The sequence below is a fragment of the Thalassophryne amazonica genome, chromosome 14 (assembly GCF_902500255.1).
Source record: "Thalassophryne amazonica chromosome 14, fThaAma1.1, whole genome shotgun sequence".
NCBI classification, from domain to species: Eukaryota; Metazoa; Chordata; class Actinopteri; order Batrachoidiformes; family Batrachoididae; genus Thalassophryne; species Thalassophryne amazonica.
This window is the reverse complement of record NC_047116.1, coordinates 41,153,559-41,174,623: the sequence shown is the minus strand read 5'-3', so window position 1 is coordinate 41,174,623 and position 21,065 is coordinate 41,153,559. Positions and strand designations below refer to the sequence as shown.

Below are 21,065 nucleotides of genomic sequence, written 5' to 3'. Positions count from 1 at the left end.
GGTCTAATTCCTCAATGTTGAATGCACTTGAATTTAACGAAAGGTTAAAGTCAACATTACAAGCACATCTTATTTCATTGTGGTGGTGGAGGCAAAAATATAGAGCTAAAGTACTTATGGACCGGACTACATTAGTAGCATCAATACGGTTCAGCTTGGGGAAAAAAAAATAATACATTCTCATGTAATTATACTTTATGTTCAAAGTTGAAGTATGATTTCACAAGAGCATTATATTGATTTATTCAATGTTCAAATGATCATTATTTCCAACAGAACTAAATAAGGAATACAAATAACATTTTGCATCACTTACCAGAATTGTACTTACTTTTGACTCCTGGACAAATTGAAAGTGACAGTCCCCATTTTTTTGTTTTTTTAAAAACCTGTAAGTCATAATCTACACTATACCTTTTTGTAATCCCTATGATCAGACAATGTGGTATACTTCACAATATAGAGCATTTGTCAGTGTTGACCCCTGTGTAATCCTTCGACCTCTACCTGGCTAAAGCAACCACATATTTTCATGTTCTTTGACCAAAAAAAACAACAAAAAAAACCACACCCTTCTAAACGTGATAAGGTCCATTGCTTTACTTGGGGGGAAAATGTTCAGACAAGCATGTTGTTTGCGCATTTTTTTTTTTTTTTTTTTTTTACACAAGCCTGGAGTTTTTAAGACTGGTTCTTTTTGTCAGTGATATACTTTCCTGCTGTTCAGTACTTAAGGTACTGAACAGCAGGAAAAGTTGTGGATTTGTGCGTTTGTCATTAAGAACTGGTTAACCGACTGACTCTAAGATGCTGTGATCTTTGTGAAAAGATCACTACATGCTCTTATTGCAGCATTTAATTTGATCCCCGTTCTTGGTAGTCAAACTTCTATCCACAGAACCACCTGCTTTTCCAGATAGGAGTGTCTTCACATAAGGCAGAAAGAAACGAGTTGTTTGATTATGCATTAACACTTTCAAGCTGTAATACAAAACAAACCCTTGCTATGCTAACAGAACACAAAAATGAGGTTTATTAAAAAGGACTTCGTGCCACACACACGTTTATTGACAATACTGACATATCACCACAAGATGCCTTCAGTGTCGCTTGGAATGTGGTACATTCGTGAATATTTTTTGGAATGAGTTATGATAACTCATAACGATGTCACACTATGCCCTTTAATACTCTTCGCCTTCTTCTTCTTGATCATCATAGCTGTCAGCGCCCACCTCTTCATAATCCTTCTCTAAGGCAGCCATATCTTCTCTGGCCTCTGAGAACTCTCCCTCTTCCATGCCCTCCCCAACATACCAGTGGACAAAGGCCCTCTTGGCGTACATGAGGTCAAATTTGTGGTCGAGACGGGCCCAGGCCTCAGCAATGGCTGTAGTGTTGCTCAGCATGCACACCGCCCTCTGAACCTTGGCCAGGTCTCCTCCAGGAACCACAGTAGGAGGCTGGTAGTTGATGCCCACCTTAAATCCTGTGGGGCACCAGTCCACAAACTGGATGGTGCGTTTGGTTTTAATGGCTGCGATGGCAGAATTGACATCTTTGGGCACCACATCTCCACGGTACAACAGGCAGCAGGCCATGTATTTACCATGACGAGGATCACACTTCACCATCTGATTGGCTGGTTCAAAGCAAGCATTGGTGATGTCAGCCACTGACAGCTGCTCATGGTAGGCTTTCTCAGCAGAAATGACGGGGGAGTAAGTGACCAGAGGGAAATGGATACGAGGGTAGGGCACCAAATTGGTCTGGAACTCTGTGAGGTCAACATTCAGGGCTCCATCAAAGCGAAGAGAGGCAGTGATTGAAGACACAATCTGACCAATGAGCCTATTGAGGTTGGTGTAAGTTGGCCTCTCAATGTCCAGGTTTCTACGACAGATATCGTAGATTGCCTCATTGTCCACCATGAAGGCACAGTCGGAGTGCTCCAAAGTGGTATGAGTGGTCAGGATGGAGTTGTATGGCTCCACTACAGCTGTAGACACCTGGGGGGCTGGATAGATGGCAAATTCCAGCTTGGACTTTTTGCCATAATCAACAGAGAGTCTCTCCATCAACAGGGAGGTGAAACCAGAGCCAGTACCCCCTCCAAAGCTGTGGAAGATGAGGAATCCCTGCAGGCCAGTGCATTGATCAGCCTAAAAGAGATCACATCATTGATTAACAACCATACCAAAAAGACTGTCCTCCCCGTCACACTAGAAAATGAATGGACATTAGAACGTCATTAGTCCATATCGAACTGCATTCAAATTCCATGTACAGCATTCGTGTGGCACCTAACAAAAATCGGCCAAATTCGCATGGCCAACATGAATGTCGAGAACATGCACGCCACTGTCAAGCTGCATTCAAACATTGGTCGAAGGGCAGTTATATCGCAGCCTGACTGCATTCAAGGAACCTCGAATTGGCATGTCTCTCCATACCTCTGAGCTGAGCTCAGGCGGCTGCTGCACGTCAGCGCAGGATGTCTCGTTTTGGGAGGAAAAAAACATTTTGACCGATTGCAGTTTGTTTGTATTACAACGTTTGGAAAGAGGTGTCATTTGTTTTAAACTGTGTTTCACTTTGAAGTTATTCATTCCGACTGGACTCTATCCTTCTAACTTGACTCAGCAGAGAGCCGCGCAGCGTTTGAACAGAGGACGATTCTCGTTTCTTTATCGCAACAAGACAGGAGTCCCAGTTAGACTTTAATCCGCACAAAAGTGACTCACGATTGACATATTCAGGGAAGAAAGTGATGAAAAACAAAAAAGCTGAAATCCAAAATTACCCCGCAACACCACCCGCACAAAACGTTTTGAATTCTAGAAGCTCTGAAATGCAATCTGGGGCTATTCCAGACAAACTGCAGTGAGAGCAGCATCCATTTTGGTGAGAAACCCCCAGCCCCCCTTTCCTTATTCAAATTCATTACAGTTTTATTCTGCTCTTACTAGGAAGCAGCAGTTTTGTCATTAAACTTAAAAAAAAAAAACAACAAAAAAAAAAAACAGGGATGAAGTGGAGGTGTAGGAGTCACTAGGTGTTCACAGGAAACATTTATGTTCTATCTTTTCTGTTGTGTTTTGCTTCATCAGGTTCTTTGTCTCTTTCTCTAAAATTGTATTGCAGCATTATTAGTTATTACTATTATTGCTGTTGCTGCTATTATTAATATATGAATAAAAAAAAAAAATACAATTTGACTCTTACAACAACAAATGCTGAGCCATTAAACATGATACAGAAAACGAATGCACACAAATGTGCTGAGATGCGAACAGCTTAATGCTAACTTTAACATTGAAAACACCATAGACATGGTAACGCGTTAGCATCGATCCCGTTCTTAAGTTATGAAATACATCAACTGTTTCAGAAGAGCATAACAGGTTGATTTAACATAAAAAAAAGGGTAAATATTACTCAGACATATGCTCTTCAGGGTTTTAGTGGGGAAAATTTAAGATAAAGCGAGAAAAAACAAAAAAACAACAATGAACCAATGAAGCAGCAGATCGAAGCACTGCTTTGACTGGTTCAAGGTTCAAAGAAAAGCCACGCTGCAGAAACAGTTGATTACAGACCCACTGCAGGGTCTGTAATCAATGTAGAGAAATGATAATTTTCCTGACAAACACCCCCAAAAACAGTGGCCACTCTGAAGGACCGATAAGGGAATTAATTGTTGAGCAAAAAGGTCATCGATGTCGGTGGATCAAATCATTTCTTAACGACACCCATCCCTAGGTGGCATGTATGGCATTGGAGGGGCAGTCTGCATATTACTGTTGTATTCTGGAGTTTTGTGTTGTGTTCTTTTTAATTTTATTGTTTTTATTTTGCCACGTTAGGCACTGTGCTGTGTCTGCATTTAAGAGTTCCTGCATGCCAAATCAAATTTTGAGCCAGGTTCAAACCCCATTTGTACACGGCTGTACAAATGTCTGTCACGTACGAATGCAGCTCGAATTCTGTTCCCCCCATTCATGCGATTTGCATGACATTCGTGCTATGGTGTGACAGGCCCTAAACATTATCATTCCACTCCATTAGCTTCTAGTACAGAACTTCTTAGCAAATTTAGTTAAATTTAGTCCTGCCCCACACCCTCACATAATATTTTTTTTTTGTTGTTGTTGTCCAAAAAGGCAAAACTATGTATTGCAATGTCTTACAAGTTTACGAGTCCTGTCCAGAACCAGATCAATGATCTCCTTCCCAATGGTGTAATGGCCACGGGCATAGTTGTTGGCAGCGTCCTCCTTCCCTGTAATCAGCTGCTCAGGATGGAACAGCTGCCGGTAGGTTCCTGTACGCACCTCATCTGTCATGGGAACAATTGGATTCATTTAAGATTCTAATTGTTGTGCATAATTAGTAAAGCTTTACACTAGTGTAATTTTACATTCTCAGTGATGAGCACTGCTTTGACCTTGAACCATGAAGTTTAACAATAACTCAAATGGCTGTACACAAAAGCTTCCAATTTTCCATGATGTGAATATAATTTGGTACATCGGGACAGTTAATCAAAATAAATTATACACATATTTTTAAACCAGAGTATTGTTGCTCAGGTACAACCCCTGGCAAAAATTATGGAATCACCGGCCTCGGAGGATGTTCATTCAGTTGTTTAATTTTGTAGAAAAAAAGCAGATCACAGACATGACACAAAACTAAAGTCATTTCAAATGGCAACTTTCTGGCTTTAACACTATAAGAAATCAGGAAAAAAAATTGTGGCAGTCAGTAACAGTTACTATTTTAGACCAAGCAGATGGAAAAAAATATGGAATCATGAAAAACAAAAGAATACTCCAACACATCACTAGTATTTTGTTGCACCACCTCTGGCTTTTCTGGCTTTGCAGGTTGGAGCCTTGTCATGGACCATTTTCTTCAACTTCCACCAAAGATTTTCAATTGGATTAAGATCCGGACTATTTGCAGACCATGACATTGACCCTATGTGTCTTTTTGCAAGGAATGTTTTCACAGTTTTTGCTCTATGGCAAGATGCATTATCATCTTGAAAGATGATTTCATCATCCCCAAACATCCTTTCAATTGATGGGATAAGAAAAGTGTCAAATATCAACATAAACTTGTGCATTTATTGATGATGTAATGACAGCCATCTCCCCAGTGCCTTTACCTGACATGCAGCCCCATATCATCAATGACTGTGGAAATTTACATGTTCTCCTCAGGCAGTCATCTTTATAAATCTCATTGGAACGACACCAAACAAAAGTTACAGCATCATCACCTTGCCCAATGCAGATTCGAGATTCATCGCTGAATATGACTTTCATCCAGTCATCCACAGTCCACGATTGCTTTTCCGTAGCCCATTGTAACCTTGTTTTTTTCTGTTTAGGTGTTAATGATGGCTTTCGTTTAACTTTTCTGTATGTAAATCCAATTTCCTTTAGGTGGTTTCTTAGTTTGGTCACAGACGTTGACTCCAGTTTCCTCCCATTCGTTCCTCATTTGTTTTGTTGTGCTTTTTTGAGACATATTGCTTTAAGTTTTCTGTCTTGACGCTTTGATGTCTTCCTTGGTCTATCAGTATGTTTGCCTTTAACAACCTTCCCATGTTGTTTGTATTTGGTCCAGAATTTAGACACAGCTGACTGTGAACAACCAACATCTTTTGCAACATTGTGTGATGATTTACCTGCTTAAGAGTTTGATAATCCTCTCCTTTGTTTCAATTGACATCTCTCGTGTTGGAGCCATGATTCATGTCAGTCCACTTGGTGCACAGCTCTCCAAGGTGTGATCACTCCTTTTTAGATGCAGACTAACGAGCAGATCTGATTTGATGCAGGTGTTAGTTTTGGGGATGAAAATGTACAGGGTGATTCCATAATTTATTCCTCAGAATAGATGAGTCCATATTTTTTTCCCTCTGCTTGGTCTAAAAAAGTAACCGTTACTGACTGCCACAATTTTTTTTTCCCTGATTTCTTATAGTGTTTCTTAAAACCAGAAAGTTGCCATCTGAAATGGCTTTAGTTTTGTGCCATGTCTGTGATGTTTTTTTTTCTACAAAATTAAAAAACTGAATGAACATCCTCCGAGGCCGGTGATTCCATAATTATTGCCAGGGGTTGTATATGACCCAACATCACCATCTGGTGGATAATAAATACTTCCATGGAGTACCATTTGGCAGAGAAAATCTGACAGTGATGTCATCACTGTAAATCCTAAATCAATCTTTATTTGCATTAACTATTAATCAACCTGGAGTTACCAGTTTCTGTCCGTAAGACATTTGCACCCCCTTCTTTCCTTTGTAGACTTCATTATAATAAATGTGGTGAGCAGTACCAACTCAAGTTTATTTATCTGCCTTAAAATGAAACGTCACATTAAAATTATATCATCTTTAATTGACAATGTATATCTGCAATCGACTGACCGATAACTGTGGGTTCCAAGTCAACGAAGATGGCTCTGGGAACATGTTTTCCAGCTCCTGTCTCACTGAAGAAGGTGTTGAAGGAGTCGTCACCTCCTCCACTTATCTTGTCGTGGGGCATTTGTCCATCTGGCTGGATTCCATGTTCAAGACAGTACAGTTCCCAGCATGCATTGCCCATCTGGGCTCCAGCTTGGCCGACGTGTATAGAAATGCACTCACGCTGAGCAACAAACAGAAGGACAAGTTGGTCAAGTCAGATGAGGGTGACAAATGTGCACAAACATGTAAGCACTCCTGTTTTTTCAAAAAGTTACTATTCAACACTGTTGAACAGTAGGAGGCACAACAAGGAAACTCCATGGGTACTTTGAATATACCTCTAAAGAGGTTAGGTGCAGTTTGGTCTTTCTGTACATTTTTTTTCCCCTTCAAATAAATTTATTGCACATTTGTTACAGTGTGTCAACAAAACACAAACATTTTAGATCAATTTAACTAAATCAACAATTCAGCACAGAATCAGACTAGAAACAGTACTAAAAGATTTTCATTTTGGCAGTGGATATTTTGCTGGACCCAAGCAAACTAACAGCTAGTGATGTTTTGCCGGATCTTCTATCTGATTGGCTAATTCAAATGACGTCATCTGTACCATAACCTGTTATGAAATCAGCTCCGGCAAAGTTGAACTGGACGTTATTTTGTCGTACGCGGCTTGCGCTGTTTTGCCAGCTGTCTAAATTTATTCACGACGGAACGGCCGCAGTCAGGCAGGAACTTAACTCACTCGATGCCATTGACTCTAAAATGCGTCTTTTCTGATAGTAACGCCCCGCGCCAAAGACGCGCCATCAAGCCAATTTCTTCTTTTCTTGTGGTATGTTTGTTGTTGACATGGACATAGAACTCAATTTTCTATGGGTCTTAAAAAACCCTCAAATGCTGAAGAAATCCTGGCACTGGGATGTTCTGAACTTTGAAAATGGCTGGCACTCAATGAGTTAAAGGCAATCAGAGTTTAAGATCTCCTTATTTCACATTCATGATAGTAGCTTGATATTGATGATTTTCATTATTGAAAATTTGCATATTTTACCATTCACCATTTTCAGGGGTGGACTGATCGAAGGTTTTGCAGACATGACACAGAGAGGAAAAAACAGGAAAAACACACGTGCTGACGTAGACGTCTGTAGTTTCATTTTTATTCTGTCTTGAATTTGCAGGTTTTGTTCATCATCGCCGCCCTACACAGAAAATTACCAAGCCTGCAAAAATTATTTTTCACTGCACAGCGAAAAGTGCCGGTAGAAATAATTTTGGGTGCGGCGGTGGAAGTAATTTCGGGCATGGTGGAAATAATTTCGGGCACGGCTATGCCATGTTTTTGAGCTGCTTTTAGCATCCGAGAATCCCTCCGTCAGTAGGTGATTTTATGTTCAGATTCAGATGACTTTATGGCACCCAAAACGGCATTTAAAGATGAAAAATTAGCACTAACACTCAATGCCAAGGGCACCGCCATGTTGAAATAAACTCTACGATGATGTCATTTGAACTAGCCAATCAGCAAGGAGATCCGGTCAAATATTGCCAGGTGCGTGTTTCCGTATTTGGCAAAATATCCACTGCCTTTCAGTTTTGTCTTTGGGCTTCAGGACACAAGGTTGGATAGGGAACCGAGTGGAAGCGTTGCGCGCGGTGATACTTCCCAACAGCACCGCTATACTAAAAATTTCTGGGAAGAACCCTGTGGTTGTATGATGACAAGAAGATTTAAAAGCAGTCATGTGGGTTTTTTAAACTTTCTATTGCAATATATCAGTGTTGTTATTACTATGGCAAGCACCTTGACATTTTCTGTTCGAAAGTGACAAAAACACAAATCAGTCTTATCGCCATTTAATTATCTGCCGCTGATAGTCATGTAATGTAGATATTGGTGAAACAGCACCACCATCTGTACGGTTAGTGACGGGTCACCTTTAGGGCTTATAAACCAAACAGGTCAGATCAGCTATAAAAGAGCGACTGTCTACAAAACATGACACTAGCTATTAACGCATTTGAGCCAGTCAGCATTTAAATACGATCGATGAGCAGTTCACTGACAGAGTCGGCTGTACGGGAAACTGCAGTACAATCAGAGGAATACGGAGGCAACAGGGGAAATAAAAGACTTTTTAGACTTCCCACCAGCTTTATTAGTTTCAAACTACTGGATCATGGGCAAAAGTTTGTTATGACACAAAATTCATGTATCAAGGCTAAATAATTTAAAAAAAAAAAAGCCATCCCAGTTTCCCCACAGTTTCACTCGCTCAAACGCCTCACTTGAGGCGTTGATTTTTTTTTTTTTTTTAAACAGTTCCCTTTTCCGTGTCACATCTTTTCATCTCCTCCCCTTTTTGCTTTTAGCTCCTCCCCCTGATCCTGTCCAGCTGCATAGTTGTGAACAGTCACTCCTCCTCCTCCTCAAAACTCCAACAGTTGCAAAATGGCTGCTCAGCCACTCCTTTACACCCCCCATCCCACTGCCACGATTGCTCCCACTGTGCCCTCAGTCAATAAAAGTACGAAAAAGAAGTCACGGACTCTTTTCTCCTTTGCTTCGGCCCCTTAATGAGGAGCTGCAGTGTCGGAGATGGAAGAAAAAAAAATGACGCAGAGTGGCAGCTTTTTTTTTTTTTCACCCATTAATCAGGGCCAACTCAATAATCTTTTTTTTAAAACCAACTATAACCATTTTACCGTATCTTACGGTCACAGTTCTTAACAGACTGCCCATATAGACTTCATAAAGTCACATTTCAGCTGTCATAGCCTCCTTCTCCTTATAAAAAAAAAAAATCAACGTTGGCCCACACTCACCATGTTGTCCTTTTTCTTTTTTCTTTCTTCGGTCCTTTGACTGACGCTAGGATTCAGGCACAAGGCAGAAGTGTGGAGCGGAAGCAGGGTCCGGTTTTATATATCGAACAGGCAGGAACCGGAAACCAAACCGACACCCGGCAGTTCCTCCTCAAAAGGCGGGAGCGAGCAGTTTAAAAAGAACCAGGAAGTCTCTCAACTTATTTTTTTAAACACAATAAACACAGAAAAACATACATCATCTCGTAGGTACTACACAATTTCATACAATAAAAGTGTTGTCAAAATACAGAGAAATATAAAGTAAGAAACAAACAAAAATACAGATCACAAGGCAATGTTATAAAAAAAAAACTAGAAAAGAAGTAAAATCTTGGGTATAATTCAAGAGCAAGAAACGAGATATATCGCCACAGATCTTTCTAGCTATTTTTTTTATTTATCACCATTATTATTTTGATGCTTTAGACAATAGTTTGCTACTGCATTATAACAGATATAGTATCGTGGGTTTTTTTGTTGTTCTTTTTTTTTTTTTTTTTTTTTGCTGTTATATCTATTTTTTGCTATATATACCGAGAAGTGTTATTGTATTATTTTTAACTTCTTGTTCTAATAAAGCTTATTTAAAAAAAAAAAGGCTCTTTCTCGATTTTGTTGGAGTATAATTTTTTAAGGGATAGGAAAAATGATTTGAAATAGTTTATAAACCAGCCAAAGAAGGGTTTGCTATTTCTCCACTTACTACAGTATGATATTTGCCTATTACAGTATTACAGAAATCCCTCAACTGTGGCGTGTTGGTGTTGGCTTTATCTGCATTTGGCCTGCACTTTGAACTTTGTGCAACAGCTCTTTCTCTTCTCACTCTGCAGTGAGCCACAAGTCTTTGGTTTCAGGATTCATTTTTACGTTAATTTATATTTTACGATAACCTCATAGCGTGATAGGGTGCGTAATCTATCATAGTATTGGATATAAAGAATAATTATATATACTGTCTAGTGAGCTACCTAGCTGCTTTATGTACGTAATAAAAAAATTTACAACAACCCTCACAGGGTGTGCATGACCTGTCACTATATTGGTTGTAAAAAAAAAAAAATCTATCTATGTGGCTGGCTAGCTAAAAAAAAAAAAAAAAAAAATTCCCAACACGTCTTACTTCAGAAAGCTTTAGGTGACAACTTTTCCCGCATCTGTTAACAGCAAAGTGAAAGCAGGCTGAGACCGGAATATATGACATGTGTGCAAGGATTTAAATTACATGGCCAAACACAAATAAATATAAGTTCCAGAAAATACAACAGTTCAATTAGGTAATGTTTCTGCTGTAAATCCACATAACACAGGCAAAAACATAGATGTGTTGCAACTAGCCACAACACAACAGAAGTACTAGTAACACAAAAAGAGGTGTTCTGCAACGAGAAGATTTTAACTGATGGAGCGTTCAGTGCATCGCTATGGGCCGCTCTTTATATTTGTCATGATATAGTTTGAGAAACGGGGCAAAATCGTAATGAGGCACTAAACCTGTCTAAGCTGCCTTGCAATTTTTTTTTTTTTTTTTTTTTTTTTTTTTTATCGTAAATGGTTTAGTTATTGTTTGGATTAGAATAAGGGTTTGGGTAGGGTTCAGATTTTGGAAAATACATAAAAATTAAAAAAATTTGAACAATACTTCTGCTTCGCGACAGCGGCTTTGTGAATTTCTTGGAGTCTTGAACAACAGGGGAATCTATATATTAAGAGACAACTGTATGTGTGTGGGTGTGTATGTGTCCCTCTACTATCAAAACAGTACATCAGAATTGAGCCAAACTTATCGTCACCAAAGGTTGGTGTCATAGTTTTCTGTTCTCTTCTTTATCCTTTGAACTTTTTATCTCTTCATTTTTGCAAGTAGCAGCAGTAATAGCAGCAGCTGTCTCTTCTTGAGGCAGCTGTAGTCATGCCCTAATAGTTCTCCGGAATCCAGGTGGGAGGTGATAACTTTGTTGGTGAAAATGAAGTTTTCATTTCAGTCTCTGAATCAAACCCTTCCTGGGGTGGGTAATCGCTTACTTATGATATAGTCCAGGTCCATTTCAGGAATAGTTCAGGAACACAAGGTGTGCAGAACATTGCTACCTGGATGACACAGCAAAATAAGGTTATTTATTGACTTTAATGATGATTTTTCTCTCGAGCTATCTTTCAACATTTTGATGTTATTGGCAATGGATTAAATAGTCAAAGTTATTAAAAGTTCTCTGGGCTGAAATTTCTTTTGCGTTGTTCCTACCTTCACTGTATTATGACAATTTGAATTTGCAGTGCAACTGTTTTTGTGTGCATTGTGCGAATTTGCAGTCGCCATATTATCAGATTAAAATGTTGCATGTGCTGTAAGTTATAAGTTGTAAATTGTGGTCTTTGGCTTTGCACTCATTTGATCAGTTTGCAAGACATTCTGTTAATGCATGTACTTACTTTTGAATTCATACAGGTTTTTTTTTGTTTTTTTTGGAAGCATTTTCTGCATTTGCTGTTAGTCTGGACCCACTGTGGCCTCTCTCAGCCACCATAATAAATTCAAATGAATGACTTGTGACATTGGGGAATTTTCCTGGAGCGGTGTTATTTCCCTTGAATAGATTTTTCATTTTTTCTCACTCTGTTTGGAGACTTAATTACATCAAGTCCATTTAGGTCCAAATATATTTGGACAATGTCTAAGATTCCGTTGCCACTCTATGTAAATGTTGGAAGCAAATAAATAGAGGCTTGGAGTGTGAACTGTCAGCTTTAATTTGGAGGTAATTACTTCCAAATTTGATGAACACACTCAGGGGTGCCAAAAAGGGGGGAATAAGGAGAAAGATTTTAGGGGCACATGACTGACAAGGGCCCAGAGAGGCCCATAATACAATTATAATACTGACAAAATAATATGGGGAGGCAGTAAGATTTCTTTTCATGGGGCCCAAAATCCCTGACAGCACCTCTGGAACACAATGTAGGAATTACAACACATTATGTTTGATCCCTAGTTTTTAGGGACCAAACGCAATTGGACAATTAAGGCTGCATTGTTTCACAGTCATCTGTTTGCTATTTATTCCCTTATTATTTCATGGACAAGTCTGCAGAGAAACCGTTGGAATTTGTTTTCAGGGGTTACATATCGAGATCCAGTGCATCTGTAATATTTGCATATGTTATGCATGCATTTTACTTACAGACTGATCAAGTTAGTCCTCACAAAGTATGCATTACATCCCACTGAATGAGTACACATGGTGAATTTGAAAATCAGGCAAGTCTATAAAATGTTTTATTCTTCTCAGAGAGCATAATGATGTCACACCCACATTTCAAAGAGTCAGGCATGTAGAAAAAAAATGTTACACTGGCTTTTAAACAGTCAAGTTCACAACAATAAATTATCTCAACTCACTTCTATAAAATAGTAATTTTCCTACATATTAGCTTGGGTCCAGAAACTTGACCTCTGACCTTGATCGTTGACCCATCCTCACCAAAATCAAACCACTTCTTCCCACTAATAAGCTTAATGTATCTGCCAAGTATGATCAAAATGGGATTAGTTGTTATTTAAATAGCTTGAGATGAAGGCAATCACACCTACAGTCACTAAAAATACATGCTGAAATAGGAGCACTGGTACAATCAGCCAATTTAGTATCGTAAAGTATTACTGATCTTACTAAACAAATGAATCTTGAGGAAATGTGAGTCTTTTTGGTTCACCTTTAAACAACTGTTAGAGCACAATGTGTGATCTTATTGTTGCTACAGAGGAGACAAACAACCCCATTCTGAGTTTGAGCATGTGTTTCTCTTCTGCTTTCATGTGAATGTGCATGACTATCACAGGACACATTTCATAAGTTACTGTCCACAGCGGAGAGAGTCATGGGGAGGAGGGGCCCGAATGGCTTGATTTGTGTTTCTAAAAGTTTCACAGTGTGGGAAAAAAAAAAATTAAAAATTCAAAGTCACTAAAAGCTAAGTCAACTACATGGGACTTTGTAATAATAACAAACGCAATACCTCAATGAATTGCAATGACTGGCTGATCACTTGAGAAAGCATTGGTAAAAGAACTTTATACTATGATGAGTTTAGTGGGAAATTACATTTTGAACAGCTAAGATTGATATGTTTAATTCTGTTTATTGCATGTGCTCAAAGATGACATTATTGAGCCTTCACAGTCCAGATAGGCAAGAAAACTCAAGGGATCGACACACGTTAGTGTGAACTTTTGGGGTACCAGTAAATGCTGAGATACACCAAGATTATTGCACAGTGTCTCATGCATGAGATTTTGGAGTGTCTACACAAATTTGCATGTGAGAGCCTGTGATTTGAAATTCAACAACTGGTATCCAGTAATAGATCCAGAAAGCAAAGCAAAGACAGCAGTGATGTAACTCCGTTTGGTTCTAGAAAATGTCATTGAATCTCAAGATTGTAGCATTTGGTGGGGAAGGGTTCGAGAAAACATCTTGGAACAATGGCAGACCACTGTACAATTTCAGATTACAAACTAAGACTGAATTCTTTGTGATGCAATGTTAATTAAAAACAAATTTAGCTGTTTTCTTCTTTTTCCAGGGAAGTTACATGTTTGGGTTTTTGGTGATCATGCGTTGATGATACTGACAGTACTACTGAGAAATTAATTTAGGTTTGATTTCAGTTATAATTTTTTTGCTTTTAGTGATTGTGAAAATGGTGTAATTGAGATAAAACGATTGTTTTGCCATCTTCTGTTTTGTAAGATGCTCTCCTCTTATCATGTTTGATAAATCCAAGTGGAAACTCCAGGCATGTGTGTGCTGGGTGCAGTTGGCCATTGCTAGAGGTAACCCCTGCTAGGCTAGTGGGTGCTAGCTGTTTGTCCTTTTTTAGTATTTCATTACAAATAGCTGAGATAACATGGCTTGTGGTTCAATTAATTCTACGAAAAAACATTTTAAGAAATTGATGGTCCAGTATTTCCACTAAATGAAATTTTAGTATGATTTAATTTGTATGTTAAAAGTAATTAGCAGTCACTGATACTAGTTTGGTGATGTTAGCTCTACTCATGGTGTCACGATTCCTGTGACAATATGCTGTGACAATATGCTGGTCATAGTTTTTAGTATCCATACTCAAGCCACCTATTATGAAAAAACTGCCCAGTGGGCAAACATTAATCAAACAGTCAAACCAAAGTTAGACTGTTAGACTTGCTTGCTAACTATGAGACTGAGGCTGTGTTTGGGCCTCATTCATCCCACACAGGTCATGCTAGCCTTGGCCATACAATACCTCTTTATCTATTCATGTGTTGCTTGGGAATTTTTTTATTTGTTTTTCAAGGCAAGGAGTTTTTGAAAACCAATGAGTTTACTATAGTGAACTTTCATCATGTTTTGGACATAATTCACCATACAAGAGTGTCACCTGTGATTACAGTGTGTTTCCTGCTGCACGTATTAAAGTGTCACCACTTATGGTTACAGGGTGCTGCCTGCCTTACATGTGTTAACAAGCTGAGAAGCACATATTGGTGACTTCCGGTGTAACAGTATAGCTCCCCCCCCCCGATAGCTGACCCTGGAAATCTCCCCCACCCCACCCCTGACAGGCAACATTCCAACGTTCCACTCCTGGAACTCAAAAATGAGTTTTAGACTGAAAGAGCTAGTGCCACTTAACACTTTTAAATCACTCTTGATGGCTCTGACCTGTAGATGTTTTACCTGATTGTATTATATCATTCAAGTGTTTGTTTTCTATGTAAATGTAACGTGTATGTACCTCTGACCTGCCTCAGGGCACTCTTGAAAAAGAGATTCTTCTCAGTGAGTTTTATCCTGGTTAAATAAAGGTGATAAGGCCCAGTCAGGATCGAGCAACCTTTAAACTCTATATTTCATGGATGTTTTATGGTCCCAGATGAAAGCATTTGATTGATGGTGAGCAATATTGGTATTCTTTCTGTATGTATGTATAACTATCTACAATAGTAATATTTCCTATTCTGAAGCATCTTTAAATCCCCCTTCTAGATATACTCTACAAATATATGGACCTGACTGACAACCTGAAATATGTCATGTGATGGAAAATACTCCAATTTAGTTTTGCATAAAATATCCACATATGTATAGAACACACAGTAGTGTGTGCGCACACACACAAACATATACACATATACACAATAGTATGCAAAGAAACATATGTTTAAGAAACATAATGAAAATGATGGGCCTATAAGTTGTTTAGTTGAATTTAGTGTTTGACCTTCCTGTGACTTGACCTTTGACCTTGAGCTTGGTACTTTTGTGTACTGAGAGGTACCTTACTAGGGCTGCTATATTTAAAAAATTCCGACCAGGAAAGTTGTTTAGTTGAATTTAGTGTTTGACCTTCCTGTGACCTTGACCTTTTACCTTGATCCTTTTGTGTACTGAAAAGTACCTTACTAGGGCTGCTACATTTCAAAAATTGCAACCAGGAAAGTTGTGGAGTTGAATTTAGTGTTTGACCTTCCTGTGACCTTGACCTTTGACCTTGATCCTTTTGTGTACTGAATAGTACCTTACTACAGCTGCTTATATGTGAACTTGCAAGAGTCTGAGATGTAAACTGTGTGCTGCACAGCGAGTTAAAGGTGAAAAATGCAATGACTACAAACAAACATCAATCATACATATTGACAAACATATCTTGCAAAACTTCATTTTGGCAAGATATTGGGGTGGGGGTAAGATATCCAGGGCAGGGGGGTAAGATATCCTGTTACACCGGTCAGTGCCCAAAGACATCTTCACCAGGGGGGAAGATAAACTGTTACACCGGCCATTGCCCCTGCAGGATGTGTAAATTGATGTCTGCCAACAGGACCCCTGCATGAGTGCAGATAAATTGTCTGTTCTCTGTTCTGTGTGTATAAAGATGTTTCCTGTCCCATTTGTGTATTCCAGCTGTACATACAACAAAGCTTTCTTGGCCCCCCTGTGGTGTTTTTCTCTGTCAGAACTCCTGTGACGTAACAGGCAGGGTCAAGCGGTATAAATGTCTGTGACTTGTGTGAATAAAAGATACGACGATGACAATGACAAAGCAATCAATGTAGAATTAATGTGAGAAATGCTGTAAATGACACGCACTTGCATTGCTAAAATGGGGAAATTGTGTCTCCTTCATTCATCACACCTTCTACATTAACCATAAACAGCTCATTTCCATTTTTGCCAGAATAATCATGATTATGATTTTTGTTGTAACTAAGCAACTGTATTTGACAGAATGATGGAATTTCTCTTGGTGAACTTCAACCAAACGCATCATGCCCCACCCCCAACACACGCTAGTATCTAAGTGATTAGTTTATCAATTACTTTGTCAAAATTTTCATTATGACACAAAAATAAAAAAGTGCCCAATGTTAGATAGTTACTACAAAAGGTCTTCAAGTCAGTACTCCTCTCCTTCATCCTCTTCTCCTAGGATGTCAGTGCCCACCTCTTCATAATCCTTCTCTAGGGCAGCCATATCTTCTCTGGCCTCTGAGAACTCTCCCTCTTCCATGCCCTCCCCAACATACCAGTGGACAAAGGCCCTCTTGGCGTACATGAGGTCAAACTTGTGGTCGAGACGGGCCCAGGCCTCAGCAATGGCTGTAGTGTTGCTCAGCATGCACACTGCCCTCTGAACCTTGGCCAGGTCTCCTCCAGGAACCACAGTAGGAGGCTGGTAGTTGATGCCCACCTTAAATCCTGTGGGGCACCAGTCCACAAACTGGATGGTGCGTTTGGTTTTAATGGCTGCGATGGCAGAATTGACATCTTTGGGCACCACGTCTCCACGGTACAGCAGGCAGCAGGCCATGTATTTACCATGACGAGGATCACACTTCACCATCTGATTGGCTGGCTCAAAGCAGGTGTTGGTGATGTCAGCCACTGACAGCTGCTCATGGTAGGCTTTCTCAGCAGAGATGACAGGGGCATAGGTGGCCAGAGGGAAGTGGATCCGGGGGTAGGGCACCAAATTGGTTTGGAACTCTGTGAGGTCAACATTCAGGGCTCCATCAAAGCGAAGAGAGGCAGTGATTGAAGACACAATCTGACCAATGAGCCTATTGAGGTTGGTGTAAGTCGGCCTCTCGATATCGAGATTTCTACGACAGATATCGTAGATGGCCTCATTGTCCACCATGAAGGCACAGTCGGAGTGCTCCAAAGTGGTGTGGGTGGTCAGGATGGAGTTGTATGGCTCCACTACAGCTGTAGACACCTGGGGGGCTGGATAGATGGCAAATTCCAGCTTGGACTTTTTACCATAATCAACAGAGAGTCTCTCCATCAACAGGGAGGTGAAACCAGAGCCAGTACCCCCTCCAAAGCTGTGGAAGATGAGGAATCCCTGCAGGCCAGTGCACTGATCTGCCTGCATATTAAATATTATACACATGTATTCATGTATTATTTACATTTATACAAGTAAAACCATGTTGTACTATGTTACTCTGCAATGCACCAAGCAGCCTTACTAGTTTTCGAGTCCTATCCAGTACCAGATCAATGATCTCTTTGCCGATGGTGTAGTGGCCACGTGCATAGTTATTGGCAGCGTCCTCCTTTCCTGTGATCAGCTGCTCTGGGTGGAACAACTGCCTGTAGGTTCCTGCACGCACTTCATCTGGAGAACAATATGACGAAACAGCAATGGAAGAAAACAGTTTAGACAATCTACTCTGAAGCTGTTAAGCCCAGGGGGAGTCACAGACCCTCTTCCACTTTACTCTATGATATCTGGGATTAAGCACATGCACCAATGGGCCTCAGGGCCTATACAGGGCTTATACTACTACTACTACTACTACTACTACTACTACTACTACTACCCCAAATCAGAAAAAGGCTGGAGGATATGGACAAGACAAGACAAAAACCCCAAAACAAAACAAAGAACAACTCACAGTGATTTTTAAGGCACCTTGACACAAAATTAATCCCACACAAAATTAATACGTGTCAGAGACGCAGCCGCGCACAGCTCATGCACAGTTTACAACAGCTTACTGTTGTGAAAGTGTAGTGACACGGACCCACAACAGGGGGCGCAAATGAACGGTCAATAGATGAGCCAAAAAGTAACAATTTAATGTTGTGAAATGTGCACAACGAATTACAGACAATCTCAGAATATAATTACAGTCAAATTACAAAGGTGACGTGTGGGCAGGCTCGAAGATAGAAGACGTCTGTCCTGAGAAAAGCCGGAACCACACGATTTCCGCCACCACCGAACCTGGTGAATACTGCAGCCGCCAAGTCCCGAATTCCCAGGTGATCACCGTCCCCGACTGTCGGATCTGGTACTGCTGGCGAGAACAAAGACAGTCAAGTGTAGGTGTGTGCACACCCAGTAACAATAACGGTGGGAATGCCACCTCCACCTCTCACTCTATAACTTGCAGAGTACTGTAGATTCCTCAGGGGAAAAGAGTGCCTTCTAGCGCTCTCTCAGCTTCCACTGACAGCGGTACCGGTACTCCTGCAAACACTCACAATATACAAACAATATTGTAGCACAAAACGGCTGAGGATATTACCTCCAATGAAGTATGATATCTCGGCGATGAGGTGGAGATGACGTCTGGGTTTTATGGAGTGAGATGATGAAGAATGAGTGACAGCTGTCAGGAAGTAATGAGTAACAGCTGTCACTCCTGGCTGTGTCCGTGGCGGCAGCGCCCTCTCGTGCCTGAAGCCCGCACTTCAGGCAGGGCGCCCTTTGGTGGTGGGCCAGCAGTACCTCCTCTTCTGGCGGCCCACACAACACTTACAATGAGTTTACTCTCTGGCATGCCAGATTGCATGCCAGTGCAGAGTTTAAATTTGTGCAAGTGTGAAGGTGCCTTTAGCGTTGTCTTCTGTTTCATTGCAGACATTATGAACCCAGCCTATCCTAGCAGTCATAGAGCAAGAGGCAGGGTCTACCCAGGACAGGACACCAGTCTATCACGGGCCACATAGTCAGACAGTCAATTTAAAGTTTCCAATTCCCCTAACCTGCATATCTTGGAAGTGGAAGGAAGCTGGAGCACCCGGAGGGAACCCATGCCGACACAGGGAGAGCAAGCAAAGTTCACAGAAAAAGGAGCAGACGGGAAGCAATACCAGGACCTTCTTGCTGTGTGCTAACCACAAATCCACCGTGCCACCCTAGCGGTGGTATAAAGAGGCAAAATTCCAAAAATTGTGTTACAGTGTTTATGGACCTGACTGTAGCTACACAAAGCAACACACATCTCCTGATGAAACACATTTAAATGGCACTGACCGATGACCGTGGGTTCCAGATCGACAAAGATGGCTCTGGGAACATGCTTTCCAGCCCCTGTCTCACTGAAGAACGTGTTGAAGGAGTCGTCTCCTCCCCCAAGAGTCTTGTCAGATGCCATCTGTCCGTCTGGTTGGATCCCGTGTTCAAGACAGTACAGCTCCCAGCATGCATTGCCAATCTGAGCCCCAGCTTGGCCCACATGAATAGAGATACATTCACGCTGTACAGGTGAAGTGAAAGTTCATTATAGGTTTCTTGATATCAGCTATAGAGATTTAACTTTCTGTTGCTGTTTTGATAATGCGAAGTGTCAAATCATGAGCTGGCAATACCTTACCATAGTTTATCTCTCTCTTCCAATGTCCAGGTATCGGTCGGAGGATGTTTTGAAGGTGACAGCTGTGCTGCACTGTGCTTTTATAGCTCTGCGCCTTAAGGCAGACAGTAATTTGATCCGAGCTGTATTCGGAGAACAACGATATGATCATCAACTCTCAGTACACTGACACAATGCGAAAAGAGGTCACCACCCTGTTTTTTCTTCTTTTTTGTGAGAAACTGGGAGTGCTATGTATCTATTATATGTGTGTTGTGAGGGTGCATCTGTGCCTCATATTTCAAAAAGGAGAGGCGAGGCCTGGATGAGAGGAAGGAAGCGCATTGTGTCACCCGGCTTGGTGTGGGTTCCCACTGCACAGCAGGAAAAGCAGCGTTTTGAATAGGTACAGCAATGTGTGTGATCACAGAGTGCTGGGAAAGAACAGATTTGCCGAGCTTTTGTGAACTGTATTTAGAACACACTCACACACTCATCTTCAGCTGCTTAGTCCAATTAAGGGTCGCGTGGGGCTGGAGCCTATGCCAGCAGTCGTAGAGCACAAGGCATGGTACACCCTGGACAGGACGCCAGTCTGTCACAGGACCACATATAGACAAACAAACACATCCACACCCACACGCACACCTATGGATAATTTAAAGTTTCGAATTCACCTAACCTGCGTGTCTTTGGTTGTGGGAGGAAGCCGGAGAACCCGGAGAGAACCCACGCAAACACGGGGAGAACATGCAAACTCCACACAGATTCGGATAGTTGATGCCCACCTTCAGGTCATGGGTTCGATTCCCACCTGTGGGAATCGAACCCATGACCTCCTTGCTGTGAGGCAACAGTGCTAATTTACAAAATACATGTTGTATTTTGTATACATGTTGCTGTATACATGTTGTCTGACTTTTTTGTTCACTCTTTAAGCACATTTCAATCTGAAACTGCATAAATCTATTTATTTAAGCTTTAAATAAAATGTTCTTCCCTTCACCCACAATTATACTTTTAGTTTTACCAGATCAGATCAACATTTGACAGTGATGTGTTGTGGCT

The 21,065-nt window shown here is 40.7% G+C and overlaps 1 protein-coding gene across 2 annotated transcripts; it reads right to left on the bottom strand.

Moving 5' to 3' along the window:
- Window positions 1–1,135: 1,135 nt before the first annotated feature.
- Window positions 1,136–20,212, bottom strand: LOC117524419 (tubulin alpha chain-like). 2 transcript variants are annotated; one of them, XM_034186188.1, is made up of 4 exons: window positions 9,323–9,464; window positions 6,449–6,671; window positions 4,191–4,339; window positions 1,136–2,162 (listed from the first exon to the last, which is right to left on the bottom strand). In XM_034186188.1, exons 1-4 carry the CDS (start codon window positions 9,323–9,325, stop codon window positions 1,185–1,187), a joined length of 1,353 nt encoding a protein of 450 aa, XP_034042079.1. In that variant the 5' UTR covers window positions 9,326–9,464; the 3' UTR covers window positions 1,136–1,184. The 2 variants fall into 2 exon arrangements, with proteins under 2 accessions (XP_034042079.1, XP_034042081.1); XM_034186190.1 differs by lacking the exons at window positions 1,136–2,162; window positions 4,191–4,339; window positions 6,449–6,671; window positions 9,323–9,464 and adding exons at window positions 16,763–17,779; window positions 17,883–18,031; window positions 19,679–19,901; window positions 20,019–20,212.
- Window positions 20,213–21,065: the final 853 nt, after the last annotated feature.